This window comes from Thamnophis elegans, chromosome 8 (assembly GCF_009769535.1).
Source record: "Thamnophis elegans isolate rThaEle1 chromosome 8, rThaEle1.pri, whole genome shotgun sequence".
Classification (NCBI taxonomy): domain Eukaryota; kingdom Metazoa; phylum Chordata; class Lepidosauria; order Squamata; family Colubridae; genus Thamnophis; species Thamnophis elegans.
The window spans coordinates 30054156-30073703 of NC_045548.1; the positions used below are offsets into that span (position 1 = coordinate 30054156).

The following is a 19548-nucleotide window of genomic DNA, read 5'->3' on the forward strand; positions in this document are numbered from 1 at the left end:
CACAATTTGGGCCCAATTGTGGTCATAAGTCAAGGATGACCTGTATAGATTTGAAATAAGCAGGGCCCTCTAATACTTTGTGTTTGGGTGTAGAATGTGGTTGAAAGTTCTGTCACTTGCATTCTCTGTTATGAGAAAGGAATGCTGTGTTTTGTTATTAATTAAATTAATAATGAAATTCAATTTTGATTGTATACCTTTTTGATAACACAATTTTGTATTGTTAAAGATTCTATTATTAACATTCACCTTTGAGCATAGCTTCCTTTCTACATGGTTAAATACAGTTTTAAAACACCACAATCCACACGTTTGGCATATGGTTACTAGTTTCTATTAATACTAGCAAAAATATTTTTAATTAATCAATTGATGCAAAGCAGTAATATATTCTAAGCAAAACTGGTCCTTCACTAATTATTTTCTTAAGTACAAAAACATATATGTATAAAGCCTAGAAGTATATGTGAAAATTTATAAAATATCCCAACAGATACTTTAAGTAATTAAATATAATTAAGTAATGATGTTTACCAGAAAATTATTCTGGCTAAAAAACAGCAAAGCTATATAAAGTTTTTAGCTATGTAGTTTTTATGAAATGTTCCTCGTATTTCCTACTTTATTTATGATTGCACCATCCAAGGTGAAAGGGGTAGAGTTTTTGTCCATTGCTCCATGGTTACTGAAGCATTGCTGAACACTTATTGTACAAATGCTTACCTTGTGGTGAACCACATGAGAGCCAAATATGCTATGCAGCAGAAAGAGACTGAACGGCACAGTCTTGCAGTAATTTTAGCTTCCTGTTAAAGCTGAATCATGCTTCAGGAACAAGTGCGTTATTGCAATAGACAGCTTGATTTTCTATATCTTGGAGGTTCTTGCTTCGTTAATCCTTTAGAATAAATGTACCATATCAGGGCTATAGAAATTCAGATAATTGCTAAATATGATGTAAAGAGATAGAATTTCCTCCATTTCTTTGCTGTTACATGTTTGTTGTTTAAATATCTTCAGGCCTGTGCATATTAAATAGGGATATAACAATTTTGTTTGTGCTATAGTAAATTGAACACTATGTTTTCTTAGTTCTTTAACCTTATGATTGGATACAGAGAACACCCTAAATGAGAAAGTGATTTGCTTCTTTATAACTGCAAAACTTTCAATGTATCCTATCACAAAGTCAGAAAATTAAAAATATATTACGATTTACTGCTTACTTTGTTGAGTTGTGCAGGTAGTCCTTGATTTATAACCACAACTGAGCCCAGAACATACGTTGTTAAAAATGAGAAATTTGTTAAGTGAGTTTGGTCCCATTTTATGACTTTTCTTGCCACATTTGTTAAGTGACAACTGCAGTTGTTTAATTATTAACATGATTGTTAAGTGAATCTGGCTTCCCCATTGATTTTGCTTGTCAAAAGGTCTCCAAAGGTGATCACATGACCTTGGGACATTGCAACCATCACAAATATGAACCAATTGTCAAAGATTTGAATGTAAATCATGTGACCATGGGGATGCAGCAAAGGTCATAAGTGTGAAAAATGGTCATATCACTTTTTTTGGTGCTGTTGAAACTTCAAACGGTCATTAAATGTTGTAAGTCGACGGCTACCTGTATTTAGTTATAAGAGTTTGTTAATATTTGCAAATGCTTCTAGCAATATTTCTACACATAATTACCCCTTCTTCACATATTGACTAGGAAAAAATAAGAATTGTAGTTCACAAATCTGGAGGGCATTTGGATGTGAACATCTGGGTGGGACATAGATTAACCTAAAAAATTCTTTCTCTTTGACTAAAACTCTTTTTATCTCTTTATATATTTTTGTTCCCCTCAGCTTATATAAAAGGTGGGTGGATCCTTAGAAAAGCTTGGAAAATCTACAATAAGTGCTATTCAGACATTAATACACTTCAGGAATTATATCAGAAGAAGATAACTCAGGAATCTTTGACTTCTGATGCTACAAATGATAATCATATTGCTGCAGAAGGTGTTACAGAGGATTCACTTAACAGACTGAAAGGTGCTGTTAGCTTTGGATATGGACTTTTTCATCTTTGCATATCCATGGTGCCCCCAAACCTGCTCAAAATCATCAATCTACTGGGTTTTCCTGGAGACCGCCTGCAGGGGCTTTCTTCATTGATGTATGCAAGTGAAAGTAAGGACATGAAGGCCCCTTTAGCTACGTGAGTAGCTATATTGCAATGCTTTGGTAATAGCTTAGAACTGAAGTAAGTAAGTAAACTTCAAGCCAATGTAAGGGAGTAATATTGTCTTGTCTTGTTTTTTAAAAAAATGAAAACATCACCTAGTTAAATTAGGAGTTGTGTTTTGATATGCTTTAAGTCAGAGGTCTTCAAACTTGGCAACTTTAAGACTTGTGGATTTCAAATTCCAGAATTCTCCAGGGAGTTGAAGTACACAAGTCTTAAAGTTGCCAAGTTTGGGGACCCCGGCTTTAAGTTATAGAATTGGGCCGTTAAGAAAAGAACCTTATTGTGTCCTTAGCTTATTTTTACTCAGTGCACTCAGAACAAATTCCAGTTAAACCATTCTTAAATTCTTCATCGTTTTAAATATTTTACTATCTTCAGTATGCATGTTTAGACATTCTACTAAGAAGTAATTTTTCTGTATTTGTATGCTTCTGTATAAATCAGTAGTAGAATGCCTTTTTAAAAACACAAGTACTTGAGTTGGCACTCTTCTGTCCTTCAGCTGACAATGAGCTTTTGTATCTGGGCTCCATTTCAACAAAAGGGTTGCTTTTCCACACCCAAGTCTTTGTTAGCTATAGCCTTTCTTCCCAACTTAATGTCATGACTCAATGGAGGAGCCTCTTTAACAGATTCTGCAAGTTCAGGGTTATCTTGGATCTGGAACTGAAATTCCCTGAAATGGTCCACTTTCTATTTAAGCTACCATAGGGCTCCAGTTTTGTGGTTCAACAATCTGGATAACTCCTAGGTGATTGCAATGAGACAATGAACATTTAAATTTTTGTTCATATCCAGTGATTGAAGAAATAAAGAAGAAATTTAATTAATTTAAGCACCCTATTTCCTCTTGTGAGAACCTTTAATTTTTTGTTGACAATAGTGGCAGTGTTACTGGTGTCTGAAGTAACAAGAGTTTGTGAGTGTGTTGTACATTAAAATTATTGGGTGCTAATTTGTTTATGTTTAGTAGGCTGATTTATAATTTGATTGTATAATTGGTATGCTCAGTGGCATTTTCTAGGGAATTCCATATCTCTTCTACTATCAGATTTCAGCTTCAGAAATTGAACAATGGTTCTTTCTTTCATTCCACTTTTGTTGAGTAAAAGCTAACTTATTTTTTTATGTTTTGATAAAAACATCTCTGGTAAAATAATAATTTAGTCACTGGACCCTCCATTTAACTTTTTGAGAGACAAGATCTGTGTTGTAGAAGGCATTTTATATTGATAGGCAAAGGAATATCTGAATAAGACTATTTAGTACAGTTTTCATTTAGTTTCTATCTATACATTATGGAAACTCTGCCACTTTTTAGAGGAGACATAGGAGGACACCAGAACCTAAGCCTACATATTCTTCATGCCTGCCATAACTCAATCAAATTCTAGACTGCTTCACACAAAGGAGGTGTGAAGTTTTTATTATAGCCATTCATGTAATTTACTTGCAAGCAGGTTCCAAAGAGAGATGTGGATGCTTGCTTGTTTCAGAGGGTGTTTGGGAGCAGTAGGTAATACTGTGTGCATGCTCTCAACCTGCCAGTCTAAGCTGCTGAAGTTTTAAAAAAGCAATTTGTTTAATGGACTATTTCATATTACTGTATATTCTTTGATGCTTCTGAATTTCCAAACTATGGAACTAGCTAATGTCAATGCCTTTTTATGCTTTTAGGTTAGCCTTGCTGTGGTACCACACTGTGGTTCGCCCTTTCTTTGCTTTGGATGGCAGTGATACCAAAGCAGGATTGCAAGAGGCTGAAGAGATTCTTCTGAAAAAAGAAGCTGCTTATCCAAACTCATCTCTCTTTATGTTTTTCAAAGGCAGAATACAGCGTTTAGAGGTACTGCAATCTTCGATCTTGGTAGTTCTTCAGATTCTTCTATGATATAGTAGTTTAAAAAAAATGCCCAGAGTCTGGCAATAGAACTTTGCTACTACTAGTGGAAGTGCTATGACATTGTTTTGTGTATGGTAATATTATGCCATGTGTTGAGTCCCTGTTATTCAAGTTCTTCCACTTAGAGTTGAAGGTGGGTCTGCAGAAGGGGGTAGTTTGTGATAGATATTTCAGAATAGTGTGGGAAATTTGTTGATTTGTTTTTCAACAAACAGTGAGAGATTTTCTTCAGGAGCAGTAGAATAGAATAACAGAGTTGGAAGGGACCTTGGAGGTCTTCTAGTCCAACCCCCTGCCTAGGCACGAAACTCTACACCACTTCAGACAAATGGTTATCCAATATCTTAAAAACTTCCAGTGTTGGAGCATTCACAACTTCTGGAGGCAAGTTGTTCCACTGATAAATTGTTCTAACTGTCAGGAAATGTCTCCTCAGTTCTAAGTTGCTTTTCTCCTTGATTAGTTTCCACCCATTGCTTCTTATTCTACCCTCAGGTGCTTTGGAGAATAGAAGGGTTGTCTCTTCTTTGTGGCAACCCTTGAGATATTGGAACACTGTTATCATGTCTCCCCTAGTCCTTCTTTTCATTAAACTAGACATACCCAGTTCCTGCAACCGTCCAGTCCCCTAATCATTTTTGTTGCTGTTTTTTGCACACTTTCTAGAGTCTCCACATCTTTTTTATATCGTGGCGACCAAAACTGAATGCAGTATTCCAAGTGTGGCCTTACCAAGGCATTATAAAGTGGTATTAACACTTCACATGATCTTGATTCTATCCCTCTGTTTATGCAGCCTAGAACTGTGTTGGCTTTTTTTGGCAGCTGCTGCACACTGCTGGCTCATATTTAAATGGTTGTCCACTAGGATTGCAAGATCCCTCTCACAATTATTACTATTGAGCAAGATACCACCTATATTGTACCTGTGCATTTTGTTTTTCTTGCCTAAATGTAGAATCTTACTTTTTTCACCATTGAATTTCATTTTGTTAGATAGCGCCCAATGTTCAAGTTTGTCAAGATCCTTCTGTATCTTAAGCCTGCCTTCTGGAGTGTTGGCTATTCCTGCCAGCTTTGTGTCATCTGCAAATTTGATGAGTTCCCCATTTATCCCCTCATTCAGATCATTGATGAAGATGTTGAAGAGTATTGGGCCTAAAACAGAGCCTTGGGGTACTCCACTGCATATTTCCCTCCATGTAGATGCAGTTCTGTTCTTTCTTTTCTCACGTACAATCAGTATTCTTTATGGCATTTCTCCTGGTTGTTGTTTTTTCTGTCACAATCACATATGACCTGGCAGTTTTGGAGGACATGTGTGCAAGGAAGAAGACTACTAGAGTGCTGAATTTTACATTGGTTTCAATAACTAGTCCACACTTTGTAATTCTTACAAGCATTTCACGAGATGATCATTGCAATTAACTTTCTTTTATACTGTTGTAGCATGATTTGAATGAACATTTTTAAAGCTGATACTTCTATATTTTGATTGCAGTTTTTCTTCTCTTTTTAGTGTCAAATCAACAGTGCCTTGACCTCCTTCAATACTGCTTTGGAACTTGCAACTGATCAGAGAGAGATTCAGCATGTTTGCCTCTATGAAATTGGTATATGATAACATTAATGTTTCCTTTCTGTATAGATATAATAAGTATCTGAATGATTCAGTCTCCAGCAGTTATATATTTATTTGATTTCAAAATTTATAGGGCTGCCCAATTCAAACACTGTGACTCTGGATGACATATAGAATAAACTTGCAGTAGATCAAAAGGAAGCAAAACAAAATCCAATATAACGACGAACAGCATTTTTATCAAATAGCAACAGGCAAACAAGAAAATGACCACATGTCCCACTCAGTGCCTAGGGAAAGAGCCAGATTTCAATGGCTTTCCTCAAGGCAAGAAGATTTGGGGCCTGTGATATTGGAGAGGGGCGGGGGTAGGGAATTGTTGCAGAGAACAGGAACAACCCCAGAAAAGGCAGACTTTCTAGGTCTCATAAGATGACAAGATTTTACAATGCCCTTTCTGTTGGTACCTCAAGAAACGCAGTCTTGTGCCACATAGGGCTTTGAAGGTAATACCTAACACTTTGAATTGCATTCAGAAGCCTATTAGAAGCCAGCTCGCAGAGTATATTTAGCTATTTTAACAACTATTTTCTTTTGTTATGAATAATATATAGGACATACAAAATTTCTGTGTTCAACAATTTTGCCTTTTAGGTTGGTGCAGCATGATAGAAATGAACTTCAAGGATGCTTTCAAATCATTTGAACGTCTTAAAAATGAATCAAGATGGTCCCAGTGTTATTATGCCTACTTAACAGCAGGGAAGTATTGTTATATGATTCAGAAGCTTGTGCAATTGGGGTGGAAATAATATAGTGTTTGTTCTTTGGTGTCAACATATTTTATTAAGAAAATTACTCACATAAATAAATGCAACAGCGTCAAAAATATACAGGTAGTTCTTGATTTATTGGGACCAGATTCCCATTGCTAAGCAAGATAATTGTTAGATGAGTCACACCCGATTTTACAACCTTTTTTGTCATGGTTGTTAAGCGAAATACTGCAGATGTTAACTGAATTATGCAGTTGTAAGTGAATCCATCTTCTTTCATTGGCTTTGCTGGTCAGAAGCTAGATGGGAAGGTCAATCAAATGACCCTGGGATGCTGCAACTGTTGAAAATACATGACAGTTGCCAGGCACCCAAATTTTGATCATGTTACCATGGGGATGTTGCAATGGTAAGTGTGAGGACCAGTCACAAGCCACTTAAAATTTTCAGTGCTGTTGTAACTTGAAACGGTCACTAAGCAAATGGTTGTAAATTAAGGACTACCTGTATTGGGTGCATTTCTGTTGTGTCACTTATAGTGAGTTTTGGAACATACATTGTTCTTGCATTATTTATTGGTAGGTCTATATCTACTTAAATCAACAGGTGCCTAATAGTAAATGTAGTAATGATGCAAAACAACTAAAAGCAAACAAACATGTAAATGGAACAAAACCCAACAAATAGCAATTATCTCACCCCAAAAATTGCAAATGCATCACATCCTATATTTCAGCATACTTTATATTTGTTTTTATAAGATCTTAAAATATCTTAGTTGCTATTCAAAAAGCAACACTGAATCTGACTGCAGATTTGCAGTTTAGTGGACATGATTCAGAAAGGAAGGGAACAGGAAACCCAACAAATTAAGAATCAATGATTCATAAAATTTTCTGCATGTTTAATGACCATGTGGGATTCTCAGTGAGGGAACAGGACCTTTTGTTTTAAATTAATGAAAGGAATTGCTTTTTATTACAGTGTGTCAAGGAGCTACTGGTGAAGTGAATGGTGCACAGACTGTTTTCAAGGAAGTCCAGAAGCTTTTCAAAAGAAAAAACAACCAAATTGAACAATTCTCAGTCAAAAAGGTCAGGTGAACATAAATTGGACAGAATTGGTTCATGGCTGGGCAATCTGCAACCATACGACCACGTTTAAACTTCAAGCTTCCTCCCTTTTTTGTGATCCTCAAAATCCCCTTTTAATGGGCTGCTAAACCTCAGTAGTAATAAGTCCCTGGAAAATGATAGGAAAGGCTCTAAGGTAGAAGAAATGCAATTTAAAAAGAAGAAAAAACCCCTATTGGGCTTCCTCCCCCAATTTGCATCAGCTACATGTTCTGTCTTGATTCAATTAAAGTTGGGTGCGGCTACAGACAATAACCTAACTGTAGTTTGTTTATCTAGTTAAGGTATGAGCACCAGCTCTATTTGCAACAGGTGACTTTTTGGGAGGAAGAATAAGATGTTGTTGACTGACATCAAAAGATGTAACAGATGAGATAGTGTACATTTTTGTATCTGACTACAGTGTACAAATCATGTTTTGTTAACAATATGCTTAGATACATTACTCCCAAAAGCACCGTGGAAGAAAGTGATGCTCATAGCTATTTCGTGCTAACTTGTGCCAGCTAAGACAAGAATGATGGGAAATAGGACTTAGACTGATATACTGCTTTACAGTGCTTTACAGCCCTCTTGAAGCAGTTTACAGAGTCAGCATGTTGCCCCCCCCAAAAAAAATTGGGTCCTCATTTTACTGACTTTGGAAGGATGGAAGGCTGAGTCAACCTTGAGTCTGGTGAGATTTGAACTGCCAAATTGCAGGCAGCAGGCAGACAACAGAAGGGCCTGCAGTACTGCGCCACAGTGGCTCATGTAGGTATCTCTTGTTCTTTTTTTTTAACCTTCTTGTTGCCGATAATACTGTAAAGGAAATTGTGCTGGCTTAAGAGGTTTTTTTTTTGAGAGAAATTATTGTGGAATTTCTCTAGCAAAAGAATGAGCTTGGAATTTCAGACTGCTTCTATTCAATCCTGCCTGAGCACTGGAGAAGGCACTGGGTGGAATGAATCACTTGGCAGGAATACAACAGCACACGCACAGCAGTAACTAGAGGTTTTAGTAGAACATTGCAGTGTTCTTTTTCCTGTGGAGGAAAGACATCTCTGCCTCGTCATTCAGAATAAAATATGCCAGATGGTTTAATTATGATTATAAACAATGCAGCTATTTCATTTAGCATTCAGTAGTAAGCAATTGATGGTAATCTATCCAGGAATACTTTGGACCACTTGTGGTGAATTTTGGCAAAAAAGAACATTTATTCAGTATATCTGACAGGATTTTATATTATGATTTGTAATAACTGATAATATCTTAAATCATAAAAGGGAAAAAAACTACACTTAAAGAAATAACTTTTAAAAAATAGTTATTAGTTGTAACCGTACTTATTTGATCATTACTGTTTGGTTAATGTGGGTAGTTGGTATTTTCATGTGTACATTTAAAATTGCCTCCTCCAAAAATAAAAAAAAAAAATCATTATTTGGAGCCAAGGCTTCTAAGTTCAAACTGAATGTCAGAGATGAAACAGACCTCTTGCTCTGTGTTCCAGTCCTTAGTTATACAACAATTAAAAGCTGAATTGTTATTCTCTAAATCTCTCTATCGATCTGTTTCAGGGCCAGCACAAAGCTGTCTCTATTCTTGTGACCTTTACTATTGTGTTAAAAAAAACAACAAGATTAGGAACAGCACTCTTAGGGTTCCTATCCTAGGCTGACTGGAGCCCTGAAAATTAAGTCATAGGGCTCTACATTCTGGGATTAGAGGCTAGCACATATGAAGAATGGTTGCAGGAATTGGGTATGTCTAGTTTAATGAAAGGAAGGACTAGAGGTGGCATGATAGAAGTGTTCCAATATCTAAGGGGCTGCCACAAAGAAGAGGGAGTCAAACTAGTCTCCAAAGCATGTGAAGGTAGAACAAAAAGCAATGAATGGAAACTAATTAAGGAGAGAACCAGCCTAGAAATAAGGAAAAACATTCTGCCTGTTAGAACAATAATCAATCAAACGGCTCGCCTTCGGAAGTTTTTGGTGCTGTATCACAGGAGATTTTTATAAAGAGATTGGGCTACTACTTGTCTGAAATGGTATAGGGTCTCCTGTTTGAGCAAAGGGCTGGACTAGAAGACCACGATCCTTTCTAACTCTGTTATTCTATTCTGTTACATTTCAGCATTCTAAAATTGTTGGTTCTTATGTTGAACTTTTAATGCTTTTCATGTTTTCCCAGTGTAATCTCTCCCTCCCTCCCTCCCTCCCTCCCTCCCCATTATATTACACTGGGAAAACATGAAAATATATCCCAATGCTTAAAAGTAGTTTCCCTCCAATTATTTAGAAAATAAAACCAGTATCTGATCTGTTTTCCAGGCAGAGAGATTTAGGAAGCAAAAACCAACCAAACAACTTTGTGTATTGGCATCCATCGAGGTACTATACTTATGGAAAGCTCTTCCAAACTGTTCATTCACCAATCTACAGCACATGAGTCAAGGTATACATGTGAATTCTGCTTTGCATACTTTTGCATATAGTCTTTTTTCTACAAGACAATACATTCTCCTGTCCCTTTTTTTCAATTGCTGCTAGCAAGCAGTTTGTGTCCCTTTGAAGCAAGAAGCTGATTTCCTGATCTTATTCCTGTACCTTGACCTGATTAATCCTAATGCATAAAATATTAAGAAATAAGTTGATAATATAGGTCCTCAGGTTATGGCCACTCATTCAGTGACCATTCAAAGTTAAGATGGTACTGAACAAGAGGATTAGAAGTTGCAGTCATTGCAGTTTCCCCATGGTCATGTGATTTCAATTTGGCCATTTAATAACTTGCAGTTACAATGGTTGCAGCATCCTATGGTTACATGATTGCCATTTGCAACCTTCCCTGCCAGCTTCCCACAAGCAAAGTCATTGGGGAAGCTGGCAGGAAGTCACAAGGTGCTCTCATTCCTGTCACTTTTTCACCTGTCTTTCCATGCTCTATAGTGTCTGTTCTTCCCTCTAGAGTGCCTGCTTGCCCACCTTTTGTGGCACCCACCCCAGCACCTGCTGGACCACCCACACTCTATTGCAATTACTTGTGGCACTGCCACCACCACCACCCCCAAACACCGTAGTGCCCGGCCATAGCACCTGCCCACCTATCCGTAGCTCTTACTTTTCAGCCTGCTTCCTGAATTTCCTCCTCATCAGTCCACAGTTTATGATCCATATACAGGTAGTCCTTGACTTACGAGCACCATTGAGCCCAGAATTTATGTTGCTAAGTAAGAAATTTGTTAAATAAGTTTTGTCCCTCTTTATGACTTTTTTTACCACATTTGTTAAGTGAATCATTGAAGTTGTTAAATTAAAATTAAATTAAAAGCTTTTTTAGCAGTCTTTTAGATAGGCTTGCCTTTGTTTGAAGAATTTTGAATCTAGAGAATGGAGGTTGTGGAATGGAAGAATAGTATCAATGTCAAATGTATATGTTATCATTGTCATTTATTCCTGTCTTTTTCTCCTTCTCAAGCTTGCCAGGAAATTGAGGATTCAATGGTTGTTGGTTTGAAGAACTTGCTACTTGGTGCCATACATAAATGCTTAGGAAATGCTGAAGATGCAGTTCAGGTAACTGAGAATAGAGTGAAAATATGCTAATATATTCAAGCATATAAAAAAACAATTATCAATTAACAAGAAAACATACCAATAATGGTAATAAAACAAATTAAAAATTTAGTATGAGAATACATAGAGCCAAAGATAGAGTGCCTTCATCTTATAGACCCAATTCAGGCTGTCAGACCATAACCCATCCCATAGAATTGTTACACTTTTTGTCTTTGTTTCTTCGTTTATTACCCATTTCCTCTTTCTCTCATTTTTGTTTTGCTTGCAGTAAATTCTTTCTAATTCATCCCAATATTATTACACTATTTTTTCTCTTTAAATCTTTCTGTCTTCCTTATGACCTTGCCTTCATCCATTCTCAATTCTTTTAGAGTCTTGTAGTTTTCCATTGCATCCTTGTCTGCTACTTGTATCACCAGTATTTTGACAATTTTCAGTTATGCATCACCATGCTAGGCTGGGCTAGAGATGATATAGCAGTATTGATCTGGTGCTTACAGACTATAGAAGCCTAGACGGGATGAAGCAGGCTAAAGATGAATCCCAATAAGTCTGATTTACTGTTTATTCAGTGATCACCAATCTCTCTGTTTTATCTGATGACAACTTTAGATTAGGTACCGTAGTAGTCCCCTTGAAAGAGCAGATCCATGACTTAGATATCTTCTTAAATTTATGACAATTGCTGGATGGGCTGTTGGATTAGTTGTGGCCCAATGTAGAATGAAAAGGTCTGGTTATATACTGCTGCTCTCACCTGAGAGACAGACTACTGCAATGCATTCCACATGGGGTTACCTTTCAAGGTTATTCAAATTGCATTAGTGTAGAACACATCTGCTTGCATGCTGGCAGGGGAGAGCTGCCCCAGCCATGTAACATCCTGTACTACAGGTACTGCATTGGCTTTCAGTAAGTTTCCAAACACAGCCCAAAATGTTACTTTGAATCTTCAATGCTCTGGCGTTGATGATGTTACCTCGCTTGGGTAATGAAACTCTGCAAGAAAATAGCCAAGCTCAGAAAGCACCAAGGCCCCTTCACTTTAATGCTATAAATGGCTTGGCTCCCAAGCAGTGCAAGTCTCCTGGTAAAATTGGTCATTCTGGTGTGAGGGTGGGTGGGGGGTTGGGTTTGAATACAGGATATGGGGCTAGTTGAGGTTCATTGGTGAGGTTTATCATTGGTGGTTCCAACCTTGTTAAAAACATTTGCCCAGAAAGGAAATTGGCACCAAACATTGCAGTTTTTAATAAAGCAGTGAAGATTGAACTATTTTACAATCCTTATGAGGATTGTTTTCACTTAGGATAAAGAGAATACCTATGTGATTGCACTGTATTATTAATAATAATAATAATAATAATAATAATAATAATAATAATAATAATAATTTGGGACTTGGGTTTTTAATGATTTTATTGTAGTTTGTTTGGTTGCTCTAATGTAAACCAGAATGAGACTGGAGATGCTGGTGAGACTTATGGTGATTTGCAATATTTCTCTTTCTCTCTTATGTACATATCCTTTCTCACTCAATTGCAGTTAGTAGCATTACATAAAACCAAAGGTTAATGGCCACTAAATTTGTTTCCTAATGTGTGAGGTCAACATAGCATGTTTAGTCAATTTTTTATTAATTGTTTGAAATCCAGAATTTCAGAAATACTTTTAACAGTTTTTCAGATTTTTTTTTAAGAAAGAACAATATTTATTGTGACTGCAGAGATTATGTCTATGTGTCAAGTATTTTCTATTCAGCAAGTTTTACCACTGTCACCTACTATTTATCCATAGCCATTAGCAATTATTTCCCCATCTGGTTTTGATTTGGTTCATTTATGTTTGAAATGATAATTGGCAAATGAAAAGATTTTATGACTGGACTAATTAAAGTTTCTGAGTCAAGTGCAAACAAAATCATTTTGTTCTTAGAAATAATGGGATAATTTTTCTTTTGCAGTTCTTTCAAAGAGCCCTTAAAGATGAAATCTGCCGCCAGAACAACCTGTATGTTCAACCATATGCTTGCTATGAACTTGGCTGTCTTTTATTAGAAAACCCTCAGGTAATTGGAGGGTGGTGGTGGTAAATCTGAGAATATATTTTTATTCTAACTGTTTTTTCTGCAGTTGAAATGATAATTGGTAACTTTGACTGGATTGATAGCCTATGTTCTTCAGAAATGAGGAACTTGTGCCCATCCAGGTGTTGCTACATTGTGGTTCCCGGAATCATGCATGCTGCCTGGAGTCACTGAGAAGTATAATTCAATAATACAATTAGTCCTCAATTTACGACTACAATTGAGCCCAAAATTTATGTTGTTAAGGGAAAAAATTTGTTAAGTAAGATTTGCCCCATTTTACAACTTTTCTCGTCACAATTCACAGTTTGTTAAGTGAATCACTACAGTTGTTAAATTAGTCCCATGGTTGTTAAATAAATATGGTTTCCCCATTGACTTTACTTGTCAGAAGGTCACAAAAGGGGATTACGTGACCCTGGGAAATTGCAACGGTCATAAATGTGAGTCAATTTTCAAGCATCCGAATGTAAATCATGTGACCATGAGGATGCTACAATGGTCATTAAGTGTGAGAAATGGTCATAACTCACTATTTTCAGTCCCATTGTATCTTTGAACAGTCACTAAATGAACTGCTGTAAGTTGGGAGCTACCTGTACTTGGAGTGCCCCAGGTTTATTTGCATATATATGTGTGTGTGTGTGTGTGTGTGTGTGTGTGTATATATACACATACATACATACATACATACGTGTATGTATGTATGTATGTATGTATGTATGTATGTATGTATGTATATATATATATATATATATATATATATATATATATATATATATATATATATATATATATATATATATATATATATATATATATATATGTGTGGCTTGTTGTTGCTTTTTGTCCTCTCTCTCTCTCTCTCCCTTTTTTTCCTTTTGTTCTACCTCACTTTTAAATTATTGTAAGCATTGGCAGCTACAAATGTAGGTAGGATTCTTTCTCTTGCTGTGACGTTTAGGAGGAATAAAGGAATGAAGTTAACAAGGCTGAGGAAGTCAAGAATTCCAGCCTGGGTAAGAAGAACAAGTGTGAATAAGGGCCACTCTAGACTAGCCTGACTCTTCTCTTACAATTCCCACATGGCGCACCTAAGAAAAAACACCCTTCTCTTTTAAGGCTTTTAAGAAAAGAGTAGCAGAAAATAACTGGAACTTATTTTTATGACTACAAATGAAGTCTTCGTTTTATTTCAAGTAGCTGCACTCATTGGGAAACACAACAAATCAATTATCTCCAATATTTTCTAAAATACTTTCTTGAGATAGCTCATTTATGTGATTATTCATCATTTTGCTGGGAATAGGTAGTGTCCAAATGAAAATGATTAATTTCCAGTATTTTTAAAAGTGTTCTAAATTATATTTATTATTATTTATTAGGTTTTTTTTTTTTTAAAATCCACCATTATTATTTTTAAAGTAACTTAAGGCATTCTTCTTTGTCCCTGCAACAACAAACCTGTGAAGTGGTTTGGGCTCAGAGACAGTGACTGACTCAAAGTCATCTAACTAGCTTTTATGCTTAAGGCCAGGACTAGAATTCACAGACTCCTGGTTTCTAAGTTAACACCTTAACCACTACATTCAATTGACTTTCTGTTACTCACTAAAGGAGCAAGTCAGTATAGTATAGTATTTTCCCAATTAATCTTATTATCAGACTTTTATTTCCTATGTTGAGCTAAATATTGTGTTGTTATTGTTTTTGTTTTCTGTTTTTGGAAGATGACATGGACATTTCTAAAATGATATTTGCTTCTTCCTACAGTCTGTCCCAAGAGGTAAGGTGTTACTGCATCAAGCAAAGGTAATATTCAGAATGGTTTTAAGTATTTTCTTTTCTGTGTGTTCGGGGTCTCTTTTTCCTTGCAATATAGGCTGCATGAAACAGACATTAACTAGGATGAAAGGGGGAAGAAACCCCTTTATTCTTTTGTCTTTACTATTGTGTTTGACTTGGGGGATTAGAAAACATGTTTAACTTCCAAAAATGTACAATTAAAACAATACATATCTTGTACAACCCTTTAAGTTGTCATGCCTCTTTACTACAGTGAGTTTAATTTTTATCTTTATTTTCTATTACAGGAAGAATTCACAGGGTATGATTTTGAGAACAGGTTGCATGTTCGCATCCATGCAGCATTAGCCTCTCTGCGAGAAGTTGTCCCCCAGTGATGAACAGAAAGGCTCCCATCTTTTCTTCGACTTTTGCACTCGAAGGACAAAGCTGTCAGGAAGATCAGCTTTCCTCCAGAAAACCATCCTGTGCAAGAGATGTTTTCCTAAAGATGCAAAGCTGGTGATGAAAAAATGTTAACAATCTCAACAATTAAGGACTCAGTCAAAAAGGTTAAGTGACCTTAGGCTCAAACAACTGGTGATTTCTCATGTATATGTCCTTTTTAAATTTGGGGAAGCTAGACATTATGTTCAAGCCCAGCCACACAGACAGGGGATGGTTCTGGAGAATTCCTTTGAATATTAAAGTCCTTTAGTTCCAATGCTTAGAGATGTCTTTTTTGTTGTTGTTTTTTGTCAAGCTGGAAATCATAGCCTGTGGTTGTACAAATGAACGAACAATGAGCACACACTGATTTTCTCTACCAATATTGGCTTGATTTCTATTATTTTTCCCATTTCTGAATAGCTTAACCATTCTTCTATTGAAAGGAACCCTTTTCATGGAAACAATATTATAAAGTTGTTTCAGTATGGTATAGAAATGAATAGTTATATTCAAAAGCCAATGGATATAGAGCTGGAAAATTGCCTGGTGCATTTACAGCACAACAAACCTGCCCATGGAACTTTTCTTGGTCATACAGATATATGTAAATAATGAAATCTGCTCCCATATTTATTTTAAATTATGAGAATATATTTAGAAACTTTATTTTTTAGCCAAATGTTTATTTTTTAAATCCTTAAGCATTGTGTTAAACATTTGATACCTATTTAAATGGTAGTGTGGATAATTGGTTGTCAACAAGGGATTTGTGAATCATTCATGTTGCTAAAATGTAGGTTAAATATGAAAAACTTGCCTTCTGGCATTTTAAACCTATAGTATCCCTCCTTCTGGTTTTAGAACTTTTAAAATAATATAACACAGTAGAAGTTTATTCAATTTTCTGACTTTTAAAATTGTCACACATTATTTTAGTGTGTATGTATTTTTAAGGCAAATATTGTTTTTTGAAAAACAATTTTTAGCATAGTAGCTTTTCCTATATATTGTGAAGCTTTTTTTAATGGCATTAAAGCCTTATTTTCAATTTCTGAAATTTCTCTTTCACAACTCTGGATTCTCACCTGATCTGCTAAATGCTTTATCTTGTTTGTAGTTCACTTGAACAAACAAGCTCCAAAGAGCATTAAGAAAGAGAAAAAGATTACAATTACATTCACAAGGACTTCCTTGTTCACTTTCAGCATTGGGTAATGCTGTCATGAGCACACACAGGATAGTTCCTGTCCTGTGTTATGAGCTCAGTGTTTGGATTATCAAATGTGAATTGGAACCAAATGACCAAGTACATCATGTAACTGCTAAATTGCATCACCTGTTTCTTGCTACTCCCCCCAAAAGTACTTAGTGACTATTATATCATCTGTGCTCTTTTTAAAAAAAACTATATTCTGTGAACAATTAACTCAAACTCGATTGTCAAACCTTCTTGATTCTATTGCTTTGGCGATATTTTGTTCTAAATGTTTAGTTCCTTTTTTGTATTTCATTGGTGTTTGTAGTCAATTTTCAGTGGAAACAAGATATGATTGTCCATACATTTTGCCCTTTAAAACCAGGAATTACCAGAGAGACTGTTCTTCAGTATGGTGCCCATTCCATATCATCATCATCAGAATTACATCAGAGCTGCCATTTCTTAGTCTGATTCTAATCCTGATTCTGGCTCCAGACTTTTGGGACCTGCTCCCTACTGAGAGAGGAGGATTAACCTAATTTGCAGCCTTTAATAAGGCTTTTACACACAACTGCCTTGTTCCTAACTATTTTAATAGTGGCAATTTATTAATATTTTATTTGTTTCAGTATTTTTACCCCAACATTTTGAAATAAATAACAAAATAAAGCAAGATAATTAAATACTGTATAAATTCTAAACCAGTTGTGTAATTCTAAACTAGTCAGGTAAATCATTAGAATAAAAAAACATAGGAAATTTTAACACAGATATAACTTTTGTCTTGCAAATAAAAACATCCAAGCAAGCATCTTAAATCCAAAACATCTTGCAAAATCGTCTTCATTAACTTTCTTAAAGATAACAATGCTCCAGGATACTGTGACCCATAGATTTCTGTGGAGAAATTATTTCACAACGATGGCAGCCATTGAGATAGACTGTTTCTAGGATCATCCACATGATCTCCTGAGACAAATAGGTGGAATGGACAGTTGCCAAGCAAAGCGTTTATAGGCCAGAAACAGCAATTTGAATTATCTTTTGAAATTACTTTGAAACAACACAGTACCTGCAAGAGTGAAGTTACATGGCTGAAGAAGCTTTCACTTCTCAGCAGTTTGCTAGTAGTTTTGGGGATAGGCCCAAATAAAGTGCATTGCTACCCCATTTTGAAGGGATGAGGGCACAAGCCATGCATGTCAAAAACTTCTGCTCCAAAAAGGGCCTCAACTGGTCCATCAGTCAAAGTGGAGCAAAGGCCATGTCTTCTATCTGTGAATCATATTGTGGCTATGACTTCAAAAGTCATGAACCTGCTTTTTAAGGTGGAATGCAACCTTATCTGCAGCCAATATAATCAACAAAGGACCAGATTGCTTCTGGACTAGCAATACCTTACTCTTATTGGACTTAAATTTCAGCTTGTTTCAACTGTCAATCCCATATAGACTATGGGCACCATATGAGGATTACCAGGGCATCAATAGTTTGGCCTGAGATTGAGTTTACACCATGGAATATTAACATATTGATGGTACCTCATCCAGAAATGATATCTTCTACTGATTTTATAGAAATGCTAAACACAGAGCCAAGAATGACACGAAGTAAATGAAGGGGCTAGCTGAACTTTAGCACTAATGATTGGAGCTACGCCTACAGAATCAAGTGGACAAACAAAACAATGCAACATACCCCAAAATAATTTGACATGAAGAAACATATGGGAAGATCAATCTATGTCTTAAATATGTGTCTATAAGATGGTCCAGCAGAAAAGCATGGAGGGTGTGAATGCTTTTGAGAGGTCTGTAGGATCAGGAGAATTGAACTTTCTATCTGGGTGGTAACAAAGATCATCTACCAGATGTCCTATGCTGTTTTCATCTTCATTAAAAGGGAAGATAAGTGTAGGTGGAAGTTATGTAATACATTACTTCCTCTGTTTCATCTCCCAGAATTTTTGATACATGAATAGGTAATCAAAGGAGAGGGAAAGGCTCTTCAGGAGATCACATCCAGCATTCTCATCTCAGTTTCAAGCTTGACTAGTTCCATAGCAGAACTATCTACCAAAAATCTATAAGCAGCTACTGAAAAGGATACAGTGTTAAATGTTCAGGTAGCCCATTCTAATCAGTCCTTAGCCTTTCAGATGTCACTCGTGCCAACAGGGAACATATTGACTGGGAAGTGATCTGAGCATGATAAAAGGCTATTGCAATATTCTTCATAACCTCAGCCATCTGTTCTGGGGTGAAGAAAAATGGACCTAACATCAGTAGCAGTCGGAAGCAAAGCGTCCTTCAATCTGGCCTCCTGAGCTCAGGGAAAGGAGATCTGAAGAAAAAGAGACAGACCAAGTGGACAATCCCCCTTCTCTAGAAACAGCTTCCCCTTTCATAGTTCCCATTGCTTATCACTTCTGGTAATTTGCCTCATTCTCACCCTCAGTGGGATCAAGGGCCTAGCCTCACCATTGTTCTTTAGGATCTTCCTAACAAGAAACTACTATTTCCTAGCCCTCCAACACCTGACATGAACCATCTGTCTGACCAATGACACCTCTGGATTATCCTTCTTCAAAATCCTCACATCCAACTACAAAACAAATCTCGCAACCCTGAAGAAACTTGAAAGCTGTCAGGTACAACAAAAGTTCACTCTCCCTGCTTAACTCACCCAAAGTTTACTTGCCGCAAATAATTGCTTATCCCAAAAGTTCCTTACTCAGATATAGCATATTTTAGTCAGAATACTAAACATTCACCAGATTCTTGGACAGTCAAGTTTAATCAGCATTTTAAATCTGGTTTTAGCAGCAG

General features: G+C 36.2%; 1 protein-coding gene across 1 annotated transcript in view; it reads left to right on the forward strand.

Annotated features, from left to right (window-relative positions):
• The window catches only part of TTC39C (tetratricopeptide repeat domain 39C), a 46598-nt gene extending 27128 nt beyond the window's left edge, over positions 1–19470 (forward strand). Inside the window, exons 5-14 of the mRNA XM_032222752.1 lie at positions 1857–2211; positions 3919–4087; positions 5664–5757; positions 6381–6488; positions 7487–7596; positions 9954–10077; positions 11101–11198; positions 13165–13269; positions 15061–15099; positions 15381–19470. Coding sequence (XP_032078643.1) covers positions 1857–2211; positions 3919–4087; positions 5664–5757; positions 6381–6488; positions 7487–7596; positions 9954–10077; positions 11101–11198; positions 13165–13269; positions 15061–15099; positions 15381–15470 — 1292 coding nt within the window. The 3' untranslated portion in view covers positions 15471–19470. The remainder of the gene's footprint in view (positions 1–1856; positions 2212–3918; positions 4088–5663; positions 5758–6380; positions 6489–7486; positions 7597–9953; positions 10078–11100; positions 11199–13164; positions 13270–15060; positions 15100–15380) is intronic.
• Positions 19471–19548: the final 78 nt, after the last annotated feature.